Consider the following 20,244-nt stretch of genomic DNA (forward strand, 5'->3'; position numbering starts at 1 on the left):
GCACGACGATGCGTGGACAATGGAAAGGTGTGACAACGCATTCTGGGGAGGGGAAAAGTGTTAACCTTGGGATTCACTCTCAGATTTTGGAATAGAGAAAATACTCTTGCCACCCAATTCTGCAGCACCGCATCTTCCTTCTGTGGACAAAGAAATGTTTCTCTTGGCCTTTGCCGAAAAATCTGCACGTTCATGCCTTCTCTCATGTTTCCTATCTCTGCCTTCCATACTTGGGTATGCCATTCTTTATCCTCCCAAGGGATCCATTAACACAAAACACACTTGCTTTGCAATCAAAGTGTACTTTATTAAAATTACTTTTACAGTTTTTATCTGTGTCTCATTCGGTGTCACTCTACATGTTTTAAAAATACCAACTCCAGGCATGGGATATAAAGAAACATGTCAGAGACATGAGGAGGGAAAAGGTGAGATATGGATGTTCCAGCAGCCAGGGTCTGGGCATGCAAGGCTCGGCCAACCATGTCATCCTGAAAGAGGGAGCGTGACAGAGTTCCCATGGTCAAAGGTACAAACCGACATGAGGCCACAGAATCCTTGGAAAGAAACTGGCTTGAGGGCAGTTGGTCAGGACTAAATCCACAGTCCCCTTCTTCAGTCAGGACTGATGCGGGTGACAGGACAGGGGGTGGACACTAGGGTGACTGCCTGACTCCAGTGCATTAAGTTCTACCTCTGCTTAAGGGGGCTTTCCTATACCTGTGTTTATTTTATCGAAAACTAGTTTTAAAAAAAGCAAATGGATAGGTAACAATTATTTAATACACAATCTTACATTCTACCAAAATCTTATATACCAAGTAGTAAACATGTATCAGAACTTAATACTAAATCTAGACAATAAAGAACTAAGCTTATACTAAAGTTGGCTCGTAATAGATGAAGAGTGAGGTCAATCTTGTATCCTGGTCAAGATGGAAACTTTTGGACTCTTCCAGTCCCAGGCTGAGGCTTCAAGGTGTCCCAGAGGAGTCTGCAACACAAACACAGGGATGCCATCACCGAGGAGGTGCAGAGTCAGATGGAAGGAGGGCTCCCCTGGGTGGATGTGTGGGTCCGTCAGGCTCCTCAGGGCCTGGAACTCCCCAGGGCTCAGATCCCCGTGGCACTGCCGTCTATGCTGTGCTTAGCTGAGGAGGTTTTCTGTTAGCAAAGAGGGAATACAATTGTCCTCCAGGAGCGAGTTCCCTGTGCATTGGGCTGGGCAGCCTTCAAGGGACTGATCCCTGCACAGTGAAACAGATGCAGCGGAAAGGGGAGGCTCCAGGAGACAAGGATGTAGTCCCTCCCAGTGGGGCCCTGGGAGGAGCAGGACAGCTGATAACCCAAGGGAAGGGGTAACCAGCCCCTGCAGCCCATGCTTTATACCACTAACCATGAGACCTGCGTGGCAGAAATGGACAGAGGCCTGAAGACCTCCTTTTACCCTGAGAATGCTTTCTACCTCCTGGCCATTCTCGCTTGTGCTTTTCAAGGGGGGGGGGAAGAAGTGGAGAAATCAGTCTTCCTGTATTCAGACTATACTACAAAGCTACAGTCATTCAACTCTATGATCCTGGCGAAAAAGCAGCAACACTGATCAGTCAGAAAGCCCAGAAATAAACCCAAGCACCAAGGGTCAACTGCTCTATGGCAAAGGAGGCAAGAACATACACTGGAGGAAAGACATTGTCTTCCATCAGTAGTGCTGGGAAAACCGGACAGGTACCTGTCAAAAGTGCAGTGAGAACATTCACTAACACCATACACAGAAATAAACTCCAAATGGCTGGGCGACCTCCATGTAAGGCCAGATACTAGAAAACCCCTAGAGAACAACAGGCAGAATGCTCTTGGACATAAATCGCATCAAGATCTTGTTTGATATGCCTCCTAGAATAATGACAATAAAAACACAACTAAATCAGTAGGAACTAATTAAGCTCAAAAGCGTTTGCACAGCAAAGGAGACCTTTTTTTAAAAAAGAAAAACTCCACAGAATGGGAGAGAATATTTGTTTTTTTTTTTTATTTTCCCACTGTACAGCAAGGGGGTCAGGTTATCCTTACATATATACATTGCAATTACAGTTTTTCCCCCACCCTTTCTTCTGTTGCAACATGAGTATCTAGACATAGTTCTCAATGCTATTCAGCAGGATCTCCTTGTAAATCTATTCTAGGAGAGAATATTTGTACATGATTCACCCACCAATGGCTTTACCTTCAAAATAGAGAAACAACACATACAACTCATCCACCACCACAAAAACCAAACAACTCAATGCAAAAAGAGCCGGAAGACCTAAAGAGACATTTCTCCAGATGAGGCTTAGGGATGGCCAATAGGCACATGAAGAGATGCTCAACCTTGCTTGGTACGAGGGGACTACACATCAAAACTGCAGCGAGGGACCACCCCACACCTGTTAGAATGGCCGTCATTAAGTTGATAGATAACAAATGCTGGAGGGGGTGTGGAGAAAGGGGAACCCTCCTACACTGTTGGTGGCAGTGGAAATCAGTGTGACCACTCTGGAAAAGAGTATGGGGGTTCCTCAGAAAACTCACTACAGTACTACCCTATATGATCCAGCGATCCCACACCTGGGCATCTACCCAGACAAAACTTTCACTCAAAAAGACACATGCTCCTGTGGAGTTCCCATCGTGGCTCAGTGGTTAACGAATCCAACTAGGAAACATGAGGTTGCGGGTTCAATCCCTGGCCTTGCTCAGTGGGTTAAGGATCCGGCGTTGCCATGAGCTGTGGTGTAGTTTGCAGACACAGCTCGGATCCTGCATTGCTGTGGCTGTGGTGTAGGCCAGCAGCTCCAGCTCCGATTTGACCCCTAGCCTGGGAACCTCCATATTCCACGGGAGCGGCCCAAGAAATGGTAAAAACACAAAAAAATGAAAAACAAAAAAAAACCCAAACCCCCCTCAAAAAACACATGCCCCTGTATGTTCATGGCACAATTCACAAGAGCCAAGGCATGGAAGCAATCTAAATGTCCACCAACAGATGGATGGATGAAGACGATGGGGTACACATATACAATGTCGTACCACTCAGCTGTGTACAAGAAAGAAACAATGCCACTGGCAGCAACAGCGATGCCACTAAAGTTATCATGGTATGTGGCACAAGTCAGAAAGACAATGACAAATACCACATGACATCACTTCCATGCAGAAGCCAAGATAGGGCACAAAGGAACATATCTCCAGAACAGAAACAGACTCACAGATCTAGAGGACAGACGTGTGGGGAGCCAAGGGGGAGGGGAGAGGAAGTGGGATGGACTGGGAATTTGGGGTTGGTCGATGCAAACGCTTACATTTAGGATGGATAAGCAATGAGGCCCTACGCTGTAGCACAGGGAACTGTATTCAGTCTCTTTGGAGAGAACACAATGGAACATAAGAAGAGAAAAATAATGTATAAATAGGTGTGACTGGGTCCCTTTGCTGTACAGCAGAAATAGGTACAAAAATACCTCACTTCTTCAAAAAATACTTCATGTATATATAGGAGTCACACTCAGCCATAAGAAAGAATGAAGCCATGCAATTTGCAGCAACATGGACAGACCTAGAGATTATCATACTACGTGAAGTAAGTTAGACAAAGATGAAAGTTCTAACACTTCTATGCTGAATCTGAAACATGACTACAATCCAGCTTTTTTACAAAACTGAAACAACGCACAGACATGGGAAGCAAACTTCCATTAGCAAAGGGGAAAGGGAAAGGAAGGGAAGGGATCAATTGGGAGTGTGAGATTAATAGAGAAGCAACAAGGATTCACTGTGTAGCACATGGAACTCTATGCAATATCTTCTCATAACCTGTAAAGAAAAAGAATTTGAAGCTGTACACCTGAAACTAACACAATACAGTAAATAATCTATAGCGAAAGAAATTCAATAAATATTTTTCAGTATTAAGAGTTTCAAAAAATCATGAAGATGTGGTAGTAGAAATATAAATTTATCTTTTTATTCTATTGCTGCATGAAAAGTATATAGAAGAAAGGTATTCTCTTTTTCTTTTTTCAGCCACACCTGCAGCATATGGACGTTCATGGGCTAGGGGTCAGGGACAAGCTGCCTCTGCAGGCCTAAAACAGATGCCACAAGGTGGGATTTGAATCGCCTTTGCAATGTATGCCACAGCTTGCAGCAATGCCAGATTCTTCAACTGACTGAGCGAGGCCAGGGATTGAACCTGCATCTTCATGGACACCATGTCGTGTTTTTAACCCACTGAGCCACAGCAGGAACTCTGAGAAGACAATGCTTTTGAAAGTGTACTAAAACAAGTTACATTCATGTTATTAGATGACACAGTGAAAAGTCACTGAAAGGAATACAACAAATTTGAATCCTAGCCTTTCACTTTTCCCAAGAGAAGACAGAACTGAATTGCCTCAGGGGTTGCTGCATTTGAACTTGTCATCTATGTCAAAGAATTTACAGAAGTTCCAACCTCAGTTTGAGAATGGGTGGCATGGGATGGCCCAGGCCATCCCTGGGCCTTACAGAGACTGAGGGAAGACCCAGACCCTGGAAATTCCCACTCAGGTTGGGATCCTGCCATGTCTTCTGTGTGATGCCAGGAGCACTAAGCATCCACAAGGATGCAGGGCTGGGCCAGGTGAGCCACTCTTCGTACATGAGCACTGAGGGATAGATGCCTTCATCTTGATTGTTTTCTGGAGCCCCGACATGAGGGAGGCCTTAGAGAGGCTGACACAAACTCAGAGGGAAAGGACCCTGTGTCACTTCTCTCAGGCTGAGATTGGTTCAGTACAGACCCGATGTGAATGCTCACCACCTGCCTCCATTTGGCCTGAGCCTCGGGGACCTGGGAGGGAGGAGACCAGGGCCAGGCTAGGAAGGGACACAGGGTCAACATGACTGGGATTTGGGGATCAGGGGATAGCAGTCTGATGGGAAGAGGGGGATCCAACAGGAGCTGTGACCACCTGGTCCTGCTGCCAGAGGCTCTGTCTGGGACATGGTCAATCCCAGGAGATGAGGTCACAGGGCCAGGAGAGAAAGGGTCTGAAGCAAGGCCAGCAGCTCCTTCACACAGTCCCCCAAATTCCTGCTGGCCAGGGGTGGTCTCTTTGGGCAGCTGGACATGGACCTCTCCCAGAGGGGAGGAGAGTCATGACAGCAGCCTGGGGTCAGCTGTGCAGGTGGACAGGACTCAAGGGTACTGGATCCTATGCAGCAACCCCAGATGACTTCTCCTTTATTTTATTTTATACTATTTTTGTCTTTTTCTTTATTCTAGGGCAACTCTGACAGGATATGGAGGTTCCCAGGCTAGGGACAAAATGGGAGCTGCAGCTGCCAGTCGAAACCACAGCCACGAAATACAGGATGCAAGCTGTATCTGCGACAAACACCATAGCTCACAAAAATGCTGGATATTTAAGACACCGAGTGAGGCAAGGGATCGAACCCGCAATCTCATGGTTCCTAGTTGGATTCCTTAACCACTGGAACTCCAAGTATGCCTCCTTTAACTCATCCAACTCTGCGAACATCCCTTCCCTCAGGACACACCGTGAGGACACAATAGGACAGGGAGGCCAGAAATCCCAAACATGCAGAGCCAGAGCACTGCCTTCTCACCCACCACCTGACACTCACTCGACCAACTTGGTCTCCAGGGTCAAGGTGCCACCACTTCAGGTGCCACCACTTCAGGTCCCTCAAGGCCAATAAAGGAAACCAAGTCAACAGCTCTTGTGCACTGGGCCCTCACGGTGCCAATCACAAAGCAAACTTGCACAACGGGCAGAGACCAAAGCAGGAAGGAGCAGCTTTGGGAGGGAAAATCGATTCTCCCTCTCAAAGAAAAGGAGAGAGGAATACAAACACAGCACAACAAAGACCAGGGACCCAAGTCTTCTTCGTGGTATCCATTTCACAGGGGAAAACACCACAGCAGAGTGCCACTCATTAGGCCACCCACCCACCCACCCGCCAAGTCCTATCCCCCACTTCCTCCCTCTCCCGGCAGCAGGCGGAACCCAGGTGCTCCCAGGAACCCTCTCCCACTGGATCCCAGCTGCGTGCTCTTCCCTACCTGCAGCCTCCTCATCCTGGCGGCTGCTCAGGCTCTCCACCACTGAGTCTGTAGAAACACACCATCAGGGGAATCAAGGAGTTAGAAAGAGTGGCCCTCCCGTTTCTCCGGCTTCCCTGAGGTGACTACGGGTACAGAGCATCACCCTGGTTTTTCCTCCAGGTGCCCAGACCTTCCCTCTGCTCCATGGACTGAGACCCTTCCACACAAGGTGAGCACAGATGCCAACATTCAGGCATCTCATATCTGCTCCCTCTCCTTATTAAAGTAGGCGGTGAACATCTTTACATCAATTTCTTTCTGTTTTTAAGTTTCAGACTCACCTGCCCCACACTCCAAGCAGCAGGCGTCACCCAAGTGTCCCGGGATCCCTCTCCCATTGGCTCCTACCTGAGAGCTGTTCTTACCTGTATCACTTTCATCATGGTTGCTGTCACTCAGACTCTCCATGAAACATACTGCAGAGACACAGACATAAGGAATCAAGGTGTTAGAGCCTGTCCCCCACACGTATCCCCTACTTAGGGTTGTTTGCGGCCACACAGCACCACCCTGGCTTGTCCTCCGTGTGCTCAGAACTTCCCTCTGCTCTACGGCCTCAGAAGCTTCCATAAAACATTGGCCACAGTGGCAAACCTTCAGAGATCGTGGGCTGCTGAGGGATGGAGCCTTACACATCTCCCTTCTACGAGTCCATCTGGAGGCCTCAGCTCCAGGGTGACACACCTGAAATTCCAGCTGCATGGACACACTTGTGTGGTGGCCCCTGGGAGTGAACCATAGGCTGCTTTATTCTGTTCACTGCAAGAGGCAGACCTAACTACTGACTGAACTCAATTAAGCAGAAATGGCTCCTTCTGGCCAGTGGCTGGCACACTGTGGACAGCAGCTCTACAGAAGCACTGAGGAGAAAGGGACCACTGCCCGTGAGGTTCACCTCCAAAACATATATAAAGAAAACTCACACACCTCCACAACAACAACAGCAAAGAAACCACCCAGGAGTTCCCGTCAGGGCACAGCGGAAACGAATCCGACTAGGAACCACGAGCTTGCGGGGTTGATCCCTGGCCTCGCTGAGGGGGTTAAGGATCCAGCGTTGCCGAGAGCTCTGGTGTCGGTCGCAGATACGGGTGGAGAAAAGGCTCCCCCGCCCCAGCATTGCCGATGCGAACGTACACTGGTACAACCACTATGGAAGACACCATGGAGGGTCCTGCGAAAACTGAACACAGCAGGGCATGCGACCTAGCAAGCCGAGCACCCTGGGAAATATCAGGACAAATGTATCCAGGAAAAAGACATATGCCCCTCTATGTTTATGGCAGCACTGTTCACAACAGCCAAGACAGGGAAGCCACCTCATGTCCACAGACAGATGAATGGCTCATGACGATGTGGTCCACATAGATGATGGAATTCACGACTCAGCCAGAAAATCGAAGAAGAAACCAATGCCACTCAAAACAATAGGGATGGATCGGGAGATTCTCGTGCAAAGTGAAGTACGTGACAAAGAGAAAGACGGATACCACCTGATCTCACTTAGAGGTGGAATCTAAAGCACGGCACAAAGGAACCTGTCCACAGAACCCACGGATGCAGAGAACAGACTTGTGGTTGTGAAGGGCACGGACTGGGAGTTTGGGGGCAGTTGATGCCAACTACGGCATTGAGAATGGAGAGACAACAAGGTCCTCCTGTTGCAGCACACGGAGAACGAGATCCAATCTCCTGTAATCGACCTGATCTCAGACGGCAATAATATCAAAAAAGGAACATACGTTAATGGACACACACGACTGGGGAACGCTGCTCCACAGCAGAGAGTGAAACAACACTGTACCTCCATTAAAATAGAAACAAACAGAAAGGACAGTGGCTAACAATCCACTGAATGGAAAGACAACCTACAGAAGAGGATATTTGTAAATCTTGTATTTGAAACAGGGGCTCATATTTGGAATATATGGGAAACAACTACAAATCAATTGAATCAAAAGGCAAATGCCTCAGTTGTAGATGAGTGGAAGCCTGGGAGAGACCCACCGTCCAAGAAGACCACAGAGAGCAGCACACAGAGGGCATGTTTCCCAAAGTCGCCTATCACAATGGAAAGGCAAAGCAAAGGCACCACGAGGTATCACCTCCCACCTGGTAGGACACGGAGTGTTTTCAAACCTGAACAGATGTTTGGGAAGATGTGACTGCCTGGGACTTCTGGACACTGTAGCAGGGAATGTCAACGGGGCCAGCCAGGACGGGAAACACCACGGCAGGACCCTGCAATCCCACTGCTGCATGGACATGTAAAGGAAGATCCATCAGTGTCGGGTAAAGAGACCTGCCATCCCAGGATCACGGCAGCGCCATACACAAGAGCCCAACAGAAACAGAGCCCCAGTGTCCACGGGCACACAGACTGAGAAAGACAACGGGGTGGATACAGACCATAGCAAGGTATTCCGTTGTCACAGAAGAAGGAAACCCTACCCATTGCAGCAATGCACAGAGAACTCCAGGACATTATTGACTGATTCACTTTTGGGCTTGAGGGCTGCCCCCGCAGCAGATGGAAATTCCCAGGCGAGGCGGCAAATCAGAGCTGTGGCCACCGGCCGACACCACAGCCACAGCCAAGCTGGATACCAGCCGCGTCTGGGACCTCTGCCGCAGCTCACCGCAATGCGGGATTCTTCACCCACTGAGCAAGGCCAAGGGTCGAACCCGTGTCCTCATAGGTACTGGTCAGGTTCATGAGCTCTGAGCCTCAACAGGAACTCGCTGGAGGACATCACTTCAAGTGAAGCCAGTCAGACACAGAAGGACAAAGACTCTCTGATGTCATGCAGATGAGGTGTCTGAAAGACCACTCCTGAGCAGAGGCTGGAAGGGTGGCTGCCCCGAGTGGGCAGGAGGTGCGGGGGGAGCACAGCGTTCACAACACTCCTCGGGACACTTACAACCTCAAGAGGCTCGAGTTCATGGCACATGTTTGAAACAACAGCATGAAAGTCTGCACCAAGCAGAGGGGGAAGAAAAGAGGAAACGAAAGACCAACAGAGGAAGGAAAGCCTTTTCCCCAAACCTTGCTCCCAGCGGGTGCAGGGAGAATGAGGGAATGGACAGTTAGCCTGCGGTCATCATGAGACTGTTCAACGAGAAACTGGACAGCTATGTGGTGCTAAGGCACAAGTGACTCCCCACAAAACACACCCACTCACACTGGTTCACAATCACACCAACAGGCCCTCACACGCACACCCCCCAATGTTCCCGGACACCTACCCCCACCATACAAAGAGCCTCCTTTCCTCCAGGGACCCGAGGACTTGGGATGGCCCTTTTGTGGGAAGTCAGTCTCTTTCACCCCATCCTTCACCCCCTTTCCCAGGAGGAACCCAGAATCAGGGTGTCTCTGCAACCAAAGGGGCAGGAAAGCACCCCCCGCCCTTCCTCAACACCTGGACTTCTCCTCAGCAGAGCCGGGTTCCAGAATACTTACGGCTTTCATCGTCCATCCCGTCCACCTGTGATGAGAGAAAAGAAAACACTGTGAGTGTCACAGCATCCTCTGCACTGTGGCCACAGGTCTTCCTGTGGTTGCGGACCGCAGGCACACAGACAGAAGGCAGAGTTGAGTCTGTTTCCCCAAAAGAAGACAGCAAAGACACCTGTGGAAAAGGCACCAGCTTTTCATGGAAGACCTCCCAAGTCCACGTTCATTTAAAAAACATTCAGGCTTCTTTGGAGTTCCCGTCGTGGCGCAGTGGTTAACGAATCCGACCAGGAACCATGAGGTTGCGGGTTCGATCCCTGGCCTTGCTCAGTGGGTTAAGGATCCGGCATTGCCGTGAGCTGAGGTGTAGGTTGCAGACGTTGCTCGGATCCCGCGTTGCTGTGGCTCTGGCGCAGGCCGGTGGCTACAGCTCTGGTTTGACCCTGAGCCTGGGAACCTCCATATGCCACAGGAGTGGCCCTAGAAAAGGCAAAAAGACAACAAAACAAAACATTCAGGCTTCTTCAAAGACAAATGCTCCCTATGTACACTTGGGAACTGATGTGGTCCCTTTTGCCAATGCCCCTTGGAAGGAGTTATTGGTTGGTACCAAACTTTGACTCAACATTCCTCCACAGAGGAATGTGCATATATCCTCTATAATGGACTTGCTCAGATTTCCTTTTCTGAAGTAGGCACATCCAAGAAGAAAGGAGGCACCTTTTTAAATCTCCGATCAAGAAAGGTGAGCTTACCTTGGGGGCAAGCTGGTCTTCCTGCTCAACCAGGTCGCTGGCTGGGGACTCCTCGTCATTTTCAAGGGATGGGCCTGCCTCCTCCTCTGCCTCGTCAATGCAGGCAGCCTCCTCCTGCACCTTCTCAGTTCCCGGCCCCACCTCCTCCTCATTTGCCCCAGCCAGGGCCTCTTCCTCCGTCTTCTCACTCCCGCCGGCCTCCACAACATCATCGAGGGTTGCTAGGGGGACACACAGTCACTGTCAGCAAGGCGGTGGTGCTGCTCGGGAGGTACTCTGGGCACCTCACCTGACTGGACATGGGCTGAGAGTCAAGGGGTGGGGGTGGGATGAAGCACGGATGGAGCTTCTCTTGGCCCATCCTCCCGGGTAAACGTTTTGAAGGACGGCAGAGAGCACCTTGAAAGACCTGAGAAAGGGAGCCTCTGCCTCTCTTGCTAAAGGGAACCTCTCCGTGGCATATTCTCCATCTGAGAAATGGCCAACACGAGCATGCAGGCTCTGCTGCCATGACAGAGTCTCGTGAATCCTCCTGCCCATTTTCCTCTCCAGCCACATTCCTCCATCTTCTGAAAGGGCAGGAGATCATTTCAGCTTCCCTACTCTTCCCACAGGGTGCTCCTGTGTTCACACGCCATCCTCTGGGATGTTTCGCCTCTTTTCTTTTCTTAGATACATAATGCTTCTCTTTGGAATACTTTGGCAATAGGAAACTCACGGGGAGAGCAGGCCTTCCCAATGCTATGTACTTTGCACCACTGTCCATAACAACTTTTCTCATCATAACTCATAGGACCTCTGCACCCATTCAGGAATGACTCCCCCTTCAGCCCTGCTGCCAGGTCTTGGCCATTTCTACTTTCCATCTCTGACACTCTGCCGAGTCTGGTTACCGCCTATATGTTGAGTTGCACGATATTTCCTTCTCTGTGCTGCCTGATTTCTCTATTTTTTTTTTCTATTGATACTTGTTGCTTTTTAGGGCCACACACATGCCATATGGAGGTTCCCAGGCTAGGGGTCTAATAGGAGCCGTAGCTGCCATTTTATGTCAGAGCCACAGCAAGGCAGGATCCCAGCTGCATCTGCCACCTACACCACAGCTCACGGCATTACTGGATCCTTAACTCACTGAGTGAGGCCAGCGATCGAACCCGCAATCTCATGGTTCCTAGTTGGATTCCTTAACCACTGGAACTCCAAGTATGCCTCCTTTAACTCATCCAACTCTGCGAACATCCCTTCCCTCAGGACACACCGTGAGGACACAATAGGACAGGGAGGCCAGAAATCCCAAACATGCAGAGCCAGAGAGCTGCCTTCTCACCCACCACCTGACACTCACTCGACCAACTTGGTCTCCAGGGTCAAGGTGCCACCACTTCAGGTTCCACCACTTCAGGTCCCTCAAGGCCAATAAAGGAAACCAAGTCAACAGCTCTTGTGCACTGGGCCCTCACGGTGCCAATCACAAAGCAAACTTGCACAACGGGCAGAGACCAAAGCAGGAAGGAGCAGCTTTGGGAGGGAAAATCGATTCTCCCTCTCAAAGAAAAGGAGAGAGGAATACAAACACAGCACAACAAAGACCAGGGACCCAAGTCTTCTTCGTGGTATCCATTTCACAGGGGAAAACACCACAGCAGAGTGCCACTCATTAGGCCACCCACCCACCCACCCGCCAAGTCCTATCCCCCACTTCCTCCCTCTCCCGGCAGCAGGCGGAACCCAGGTGCTCCCAGGAACCCTCTCCCACTGGATCCCAGCTGCGTGCTCTTCCCTACCTGCAGCCTCCTCATCCTGGCGGCTGCTCAGGCTCTCCACCACTGAGTCTGTAGAAACACACCATCAGGGGAATCAAGGAGTTAGAAAGAGTGGCCCTCCCGTTTCTCCGGCTTCCCTGAGGTGACTACGGGTACAGAGCATCACCCTGGTTTTTCCTCCAGGTGCCCAGACCTTCCCTCTGCTCCATGGACTGAGACCCTTCCACACAAGGTGAGCACAGATGCTAACATTCAGGCATCTCATATCTGCTCCCTCTCCTTATTAAAGTAGGCGGTGAACATCTTTACATCAATTTCTTTCTGTTTTTAAGTTTCAGACTCACCTGCCCCACACTCCAAGCAGCAGGCGTCACCCAAGTGTCCCGGGATCCCTCTCCCATTGGCTCCTACCTGAGAGCTGTTCTTACCTGTATCACTTTCATCATGGTTGCTGTCACTCAGACTCTCCATGAAACATACTGCAGAGACACAGACATAAGGAATCAAGGTGTTAGAGCCTGTCCCCCACACGTATCCCCTACTTAGGGTTGTTTGCGGCCACACAGCACCACCCTGGCTTGTCCTCCGTGTGCTCAGAACTTCCCTCTGCTCTACGGCCTCAGAAGCTTCCATAAAACATTGGCCACAGTGGCAAACCTTCAGAGATCGTGGGCTGCTGAGGGATGGAGCCTTACACATCTCCCTTCTACGAGTCCATCTGGAGGCCTCAGCTCCAGGGTGACACACCTGAAATTCCAGCTGCATGGACACACTTGTGTGGTGGCCCCTGGGAGTGAACCATAGGCTGCTTTATTCTGTTCACTGCAAGAGGCAGACCTAACTACTGACTGAACTCAATTAAGCAGAAATGGCTCCTTCTGGCCAGTGGCTGGCACACTGTGGACAGCAGCTCTACAGAAGCACTGAGGAGAAAAGGACCACTGCCCGTGAGGTTCACCTCCAAAACATATATAAAGAAAACTCACACACCTCCACAACAACAACAGCAAAGAAACCACCCAGGAGTTCCCGTCAGGGCACAGCGGAAACGAATCCGACTAGGAACCACGAGCTTGCGGGGTTGATCCCTGGCCTCGCTGAGGGGGTTAAGGATCCAGCGTTGCCGAGAGCTCTGGTGTCGGTCGCAGATACGGGTGGAGAAAAGGCTCCCCCGCCCCAGCATTGCCGATGCGAACGTACACTGGTACAACCACTATGGAGGACACCATGGAGGGTCCTGCGAAAACTGAACACAGCAGGGCATGCGACCTAGCAAGCCGAGCACCCTGGGAAATATCAGGACAAATGTATCCAGGAAAAAGACATATGCCCCTCTATGTTTATGGCAGCACTGTTCACAACAGCCAAGACAGGGAAGCCACCTCATGTCCACAGACAGATGAATGGCTCATGACGATGTGGTCCACATAGATGATGGAATTCACGACTCAGCCAGAAAATCGAAGAAGAAACCAATGCCACTCAAAACAATAGGGATGGATCGGGAGATTCTCGTGCAAAGTGAAGTACGTGACAAAGAGAAAGACGGATACCACCTGATCTCACTTAGAGGTGGAATCTAAAGCACGGCACAAAGGAACCTGTCCACAGAACCCACGGATGCAGAGAACAGACTTGTGGTTGTGAAGGGCACGGACTGGGAGTTTGGGGGCAGTTGATGCCAACTACGGCATTGAGAATGGAGAGACAACAAGGTCCTCCTGTTGCAGCACACGGAGAACGAGATCCAATCTCCTGTAATCGACCTGATCTCAGACGGCAATAATATCAAAAAAGGAACATACGTTAATGGACACACACGACTGGGGAACGTTGCTCCACAGCAGAGAGTGAAACAACACTGTACCTCCATTAAAATAGAAACAAACAGAAAGGACAGTGTCTAACAATCCACTGAATGGAAAGACAACCTACAGAAGAGGATATTTGTAAATCTTGTATTTGAAACAGGGGCTCATATTTGGAATATATGGGAAACAACTACAAATCAATTGAATCAAAAGGCAAATGCCTCAGTTGTAGATGAGTGGAAGCCTGGGAGAGACCCACCGTCCAAGAAGACCACAGAGAGCAGCACACAGAGGGCATGTTTCCCAAAGTCGCCTATCACAATGGAAAGGCAAAGCAAAGGCACCACGAGGTATCACCTCCCACCTGGTAGGACACGGAGTGTTTTCAAACCTGAACAGATGTTTGGGAAGATGTGACTGCCTGGGACTTCTGGACACTGTAGCAGGGAATGTCAACGGGGCCAGCCAGGACGGGAAACACCACGGCAGGACCCTGCAATCCCACTGCTGCATGGACATGTAAAGGAAGATCCATCAGTGTCGGGTAAAGAGACCTGCCATCCCAGGATCACGGCAGCGCCATACACAAGAGCCCAACAGAAACAGAGCCCCAGTGTCCACGGGCACACAGACTGAGAAAGACAACGGGGTGGATACAGACCATAGCAAGGTATTCCGTTGTCACAGAAGAAGGAAACCCTACCCATTGCAGCAATGCACAGAGAACTCCAGGACATTATTGACTGATTCACTTTTGGGCTTGAGGGCTGCCCCCGCAGCAGATGGAAATTCCCAGGCGAGGCGGCAAATCAGAGCTGTGGCCACCGGCCGACACCACAGCCACAGCCAAGCTGGATACCAGCCGCGTCTGGGACCTCTGCCGCAGCTCACTGCAATGCGGGATTCTTCACCCACTGAGCAAGGCCAAGGGTCGAACCCGTGTCCTCATAGGTACTGGTCAGGTTCATGAGCTCTGAGCCTCAACAGGAACTCGCTGGAGGACATCACTTCAAGTGAAGCCAGTCAGACACAGAAGGACAAAGACTCTCTGATGTCATGCAGATGAGGTGTCTGAAAGACCACTCCTGAGCAGAGGCTGGAAGGGTGGCTGCCCCGAGTGGGCAGGAGGTGCGGGGGGAGCACAGCGTTCACAACACTCCTCGGGACACTTACAACCTCAAGAGGCTCGAGTTCATGGCACATGTTTGAAACAACAGCATGAAAGTCTGCACCAAGCAGAGGGGGAAGAAAAGAGGAAACGAAAGACCAACAGAGGAAGGAAAGCCTTTTCCCCAAACCTTGCTCCCAGCGGGTGCAGGGAGAATGAGGGAATGGACAGTTAGCCTGCGGTCATCATGAGACTGTTCAACGAGAAACTGGACAGCTATGTGGTGCTAAGGCACAAGTGACTCCCCACAAAACACACCCACTCACACTGGTTCACAATCACACCAACAGGCCCTCACACGCACACCCCCCAATGTTCCCGGACACCTACCCCCACCATACAAAGAGCCTCCTTTCCTCCAGGGACCCGAGGACTTGGGATGGCCCTTTTGTGGGAAGTCAGTCTCTTTCACCCCATCCTTCACCCCCTTTCCCAGGAGGAACCCAGAATCAGGGTGTCTCTGCAACCAAAGGGGCAGGAAAGCACCCCCCGCCCTTCCTCAACACCTGGACTTCTCCTCAGCAGAGCCGGGTTCCAGAATACTTACGGCTTTCATCGTCCATCCCGTCCACCTGTGATGAGAGAAAAGAAAACACTGTGAGTGTCACAGCATCCTCTGCACTGTGGCCACAGGTCTTCCTGTGGTTGCGGACCGCAGGCACACAGACAGAAGGCAGAGTTGAGTCTGTTTCCCCAAAAGAAGACAGCAAAGACACCTGTGGAAAAGGCACCAGCTTTTCATGGAAGACCTCCCAAGTCCACGTTCATTTAAAAAACATTCAGGCTTCTTTGGAGTTCCCGTCGTGGCGCAGTGGTTAACGAATCCGACCAGGAACCATGAGGTTGCGGGTTCGATCCCTGGCCTTGCTCAGTGGGTTAAGGATCCGGCATTGCCGTGAGCTGAGGTGTAGGTTGCAGACGTTGCTCGGATCCCGCGTTGCTGTGGCTCTGGCGCAGGCCGGTGGCTACAGCTCTGGTTTGACCCTGAGCCTGGGAACCTCCATATGCCACAGGAGTGGCCCTAGAAAAGGCAAAAAGACAACAAAACAAAACATTCAGGCTTCTTCAAAGACAAATGCTCCCTATGTACACTTGGGAACTGATGTGGTCCCTTTTGCCAATGCCCCTTGGAAGGAGTTATTGGTTGGTACCAAACTTTGACTCAACATTCCTCCACAGAGGAATGTGCATATATCCTCTATAATGGACTTGCTCAGATTTCCTTTTCTGAAGTAGGCACATCCAAGAAGAAAGGAGGCACCTTTTTAAATCTCCGATCAAGAAAGGTGAGCTTACCTTGGGGGCAAGCTGGTCTTCCTGCTCAACCAGGTCGCTGGCTGGGGACTCCTCGTCATTTTCAAGGGATGGGCCTGCCTCCTCCTCTGCCTCGTCAATGCAGGCAGCCTCCTCCTGCACCTTCTCAGTTCCCGGCCCCACCTCCTCCTCATTTGCCCCAGCCAGGGCCTCTTCCTCCGTCTTCTCACTCCCGCCGGCCTCCACAACATCATCGAGGGTTGCTAGGGGGACACACAGTCACTGTCAGCAAGGCGGTGGTGCTGCTCGGGAGGTACTCTGGGCACCTCACCTGACTGGACATGGGCTGAGAGTCAAGGGGTGGGGGTGGGATGAAGCACGGATGGAGCTTCTCTTGGCCCATCCTCCCGGGTAAACGTTTTGAAGGACGGCAGAGAGCACCTTGAAAGACCTGAGAAAGGGAGCCTCTGCCTCTCTTGCTAAAGGGAACCTCTCCGTGGCATATTCTCCATCTGAGAAATGGCCAACACGAGCATGCAGGCTCTGCTGCCATGACAGAGTCTCGTGAATCCTCCTGCCCATTTTCCTCTCCAGCCACATTCCTCCATCTTCTGAAAGGGCAGGAGATCATTTCAGCTTCCCTACTCTTCCCACAGGGTGCTCCTGTGTTCACACGCCATCCTCTGGGATGTTTCGCCTCTTTTCTTTTCTTAGATACATAATGCTTCTCTTTGGAATACTTTGGCAATAGGAAACTCACGGGGAGAGCAGGCCTTCCCAATGCTATGTACTTTGCACCACTGTCCATAACAACTTTTCTCATCATAACTCATAGGACCTCTGCACCCATTCAGGAATGACTCCCCCTTCAGCCCTGCTGCCAGGTCTTGGCCATTTCTACTTTCCATCTCTGACACTCTGCCGAGTCTGGTTACCGCCTATATGTTGAGTTGCACGATATTTCCTTCTCTGTGCTGCCTGATTTCTCTATTTTTTTTTCTATTGATACTTGTTGCTTTTTAGGGCCACACACATGCCATATGGAGGTTCCCAGGCTAGGGGTCTAATAGGAGCCGTAGCTGCCATTTTATGTCAGAGCCACAGCAAGGCAGGATCCCAGCTGCATCTGCCACCTACACCACAGCTCACGGCATCACCAGATCCTTATCCCCCTGATTGTGGCCAGGGGTCAAACTCACAATCTCATGCTTCCTAATCGGTTTCACTGCTGGCACGCCATGATGGGAACTCCTCACTTTTGGTCAAACAGTACTTAGTTTTTTTTTTTGGATCATCCTCTTGGTATCCTATTTAAAATTTTACTTTTGTTTCCGGTAGAATACTGTTCTCTTCTGTTCACATATCGCATTTGATCTCTCTCCTGATCTCTTGTCATTTGTGATTGGTTTCATCTCTTTGCTGTTGGGAATAACGTCCTTCTACAAATGGGAGTGTACACGTTCTCTATGGTAACATACTGGGGCCTCCTAATATTTTGCATGTGTCCAACCTCAACTACTGGCACAGCCCAAAAACTGAATGTGAATGTAAATGGGGAACTTTTCATTAATTAAAATTATAGGAATCTTTTGCTGCTCAGTGTACCATGAGTTCCCCATTCAGTGCTGGACGTTGTCATTGGTGGAAATTGGAGGAATGGGTTAGAGGAGCTTTCTGTAATATCCACCATTTCTTGTTAATATAATCTTGTTCTAAATCATTTCTAGTATTGTTTTCAAATTGGGAAATGTGGTTCCATGCAGGGATCTATTACAACTGGAAATGTTAAATATCAGCAAATGTCATAAAATGAGTGAGGTCACCTTTGCTATTAACCAGGAACCAAATGTCGATTTTAAATGAATCATTATTTCCATAGTTGGGAAATTACCAACTGAGTTATTCAATTTATTTTTTGCTTTTTTTGTCATTTTGCCTTTTCTAGGCCTGCTTCCCTCAGCATATGGAGATTCCCAGGATACGGGTCTAATCAGAGTTGTAGTGGCCTACAGTGACCACTGCCACTGCAACTCAGGATCCGAGCCACATCTTCAACCTACACCATGGCTCACGGCAACCCTGGATCCTTAACCCACTGAGCCAGGCCAGAGATCAAACTCACAACCTCATGGTTCCTAGTCGGATTTATTAACCACTGCGCCACGATGGGAACTCCGAGTTAGTTCGTTTGAATTTGCATCATGGAATAAAAGAAAGATGTGGCGTAGCATTTGTAGAGTTTGTTCTGAAATTTGGAACACGGAATGAACTAGAATCATTGTTCAGGCCTGGATGTATTGAGTCAGGTTCCACAGTACCTTCATCTGGCTCATTGGCAGGGTGCACCCTGTTGTGTGGCCACCATGGGATTATTCCAGCCAAGGTGGTAAAGAACAAAATTGCCCTCAGACTCCTGAAGCAAGATCCTAGGTTTCCAAAGCAAGATTCTGGAAAATACATGACAACAGAGAGAACGAGTGACATCCTGATTGCAGAAGATAACAGGGAAATGACTAATAATTGACTCCCAGGCCAAGCCCTCAAAGCCCATAACACCCGGCCGCCCAGAAGAGCCTTCAGAATCCAAGTTCTACTTAGAAAGATCTTGCTCTTTGGGGTGCACTTCAAAACATTACCTCCCCACACAGGTTTCGTGTGAAAATGCCTCTGGGTAGCGGAGACAACCTAGATAATGACCATGCAGAATGGTCTGATGTCAATCCCATTGGTTGACTGATTGATTGTCACCACTCCCAGGGGATGCAGTGGTTCCCAACCCAGGCACTTGATTCTGCACCACGGAAGGGATCGAACACTCGATCTTTAGCCTCTAGGACACTAGGGAACTCCTCACATCCCCTGTAGAAGAAACACATGCCACAAAAGGAGATGTAGATCTGTCTGTGCCTCAGTTCCCTGTTCTGGGCATCCAACTCTGGGAACGCCCCTTCCCTCAGGACACACCGTGAGGACACAATAGGACAGGGAGGTCAGAAATCCCAAACATGCAGAGCCAGAGAGCTGCCTTCTCACCCACCACCTGACACTCACTCGACCAACTTGGTCTCCAGGGTCAAGGGCCTAGGAGAGCTTTGGGTGCCACCACTTCAGGTCCCTCAAGGCCAATAAAGGAAACCAAGTCAACAGCTCTTGTGCACTGGGCCCTCACGGTGCCAATCACAAAGCAAACTTGCACAACGGGCAGAGACCAAAGCAGGAAGGAGCAGCTTTGGGAGGGAAAATCGATTCTCCCTCTCAAAGAAAAGGAGAGAGGAATACAAACACAGCACAACAAAGACCAGGGACCCAAGTCTTCTTCGTGGTATCCATTTCACAGGGGAAAACACCACAGCAGAGTGCCACTCATTAGGCCACCCACCCACCCACCCGCCAAGTCCTATCCCCCACTTCCTCCCTCTCCCGGCAGCAGGCGGAACCCAGGTGCTCCCAGGAACCCTCTCCCACTGGATCCCAGCTGCGTGCTCTTCCCTACCTGCAGCCTCCTCATCCTGGCGGCTGCTCAGGCTCTCCACCACTGACTCTGTAGAAATACACCACGCGGGGAATTGAGTTAGAAAGAGTGACCCTCCCATTCCTCCTGCTTCCCTGAGGTGACTGCAGGTTACAGAGCATCACCCTGGGTTTTCCTCCAGGCTCCCAGACCTTCCCTCTGCTCCATGGACTGAGACCCTTCCACACAAGGTGAGCACAGATGCCAACATTCGAAGGACAGCAACGTGCTGAAGGAATGACCTTTCAACTTCTTCCTTCTATGGCCCTTTATAGCTCCTACCTCTAAACTGACACACCTGAAATTCCACCTCTACACACACTGAAAAGGGGATAGCTGAGTAAGCAATTGAACGGTGCTGTGTTTTATATGAATGG

General features: G+C 50.2%; 1 protein-coding gene across 4 annotated transcripts in view; it reads right to left on the reverse strand.

Moving 5' to 3' along the window:
* Nucleotides 1–286: 286 nt before the first annotated feature.
* The window catches only part of LOC100521600 (uncharacterized), a 102,921-nt gene continuing 82,963 nt past the window's right edge, over nucleotides 287–20,244 (reverse strand). For 2 of the 4 annotated variants that reach the window (XM_084980861.1, XM_084980862.1), the window contains 11 exons: nucleotides 19,850–19,897; nucleotides 18,675–18,803; nucleotides 16,399–16,619; nucleotides 15,650–15,674; nucleotides 12,552–12,602; nucleotides 12,145–12,192; nucleotides 10,361–10,581; nucleotides 9,612–9,636; nucleotides 6,514–6,564; nucleotides 6,107–6,154; nucleotides 287–994 (listed from right to left, as the gene is read on the reverse strand). In XM_084980861.1, coding sequence (XP_084836987.1) covers nucleotides 975–994; nucleotides 6,107–6,154; nucleotides 6,514–6,564; nucleotides 9,612–9,636; nucleotides 10,361–10,581; nucleotides 12,145–12,192; nucleotides 12,552–12,602; nucleotides 15,650–15,674; nucleotides 16,399–16,619; nucleotides 18,675–18,803; nucleotides 19,850–19,897 — 887 coding nt within the window. In that variant the 3' untranslated portion in view covers nucleotides 287–974. Of the gene's footprint in view, nucleotides 995–6,106; nucleotides 6,298–6,394; nucleotides 6,565–9,611; nucleotides 9,637–10,360; nucleotides 10,582–12,144; nucleotides 12,193–12,551; nucleotides 12,603–15,649; nucleotides 15,675–16,398; nucleotides 16,620–18,674; nucleotides 18,804–19,849; nucleotides 19,898–20,244 lie in introns of all 4 variants that reach the window. The other 2 variants (XR_014818289.1, XM_084980863.1) reach the window with 2 other exon arrangements.

The sequence above is a fragment of the Sus scrofa genome, chromosome 10 (assembly GCF_054392235.1).
Source record: "Sus scrofa isolate SSC_HxYL_T2T_F1_AM1 chromosome 10, Sscrofa_HxYL_maternal_Yorkshire_Landrace_v2.0, whole genome shotgun sequence".
NCBI classification, from domain to species: domain Eukaryota; kingdom Metazoa; phylum Chordata; class Mammalia; order Artiodactyla; family Suidae; genus Sus; species Sus scrofa.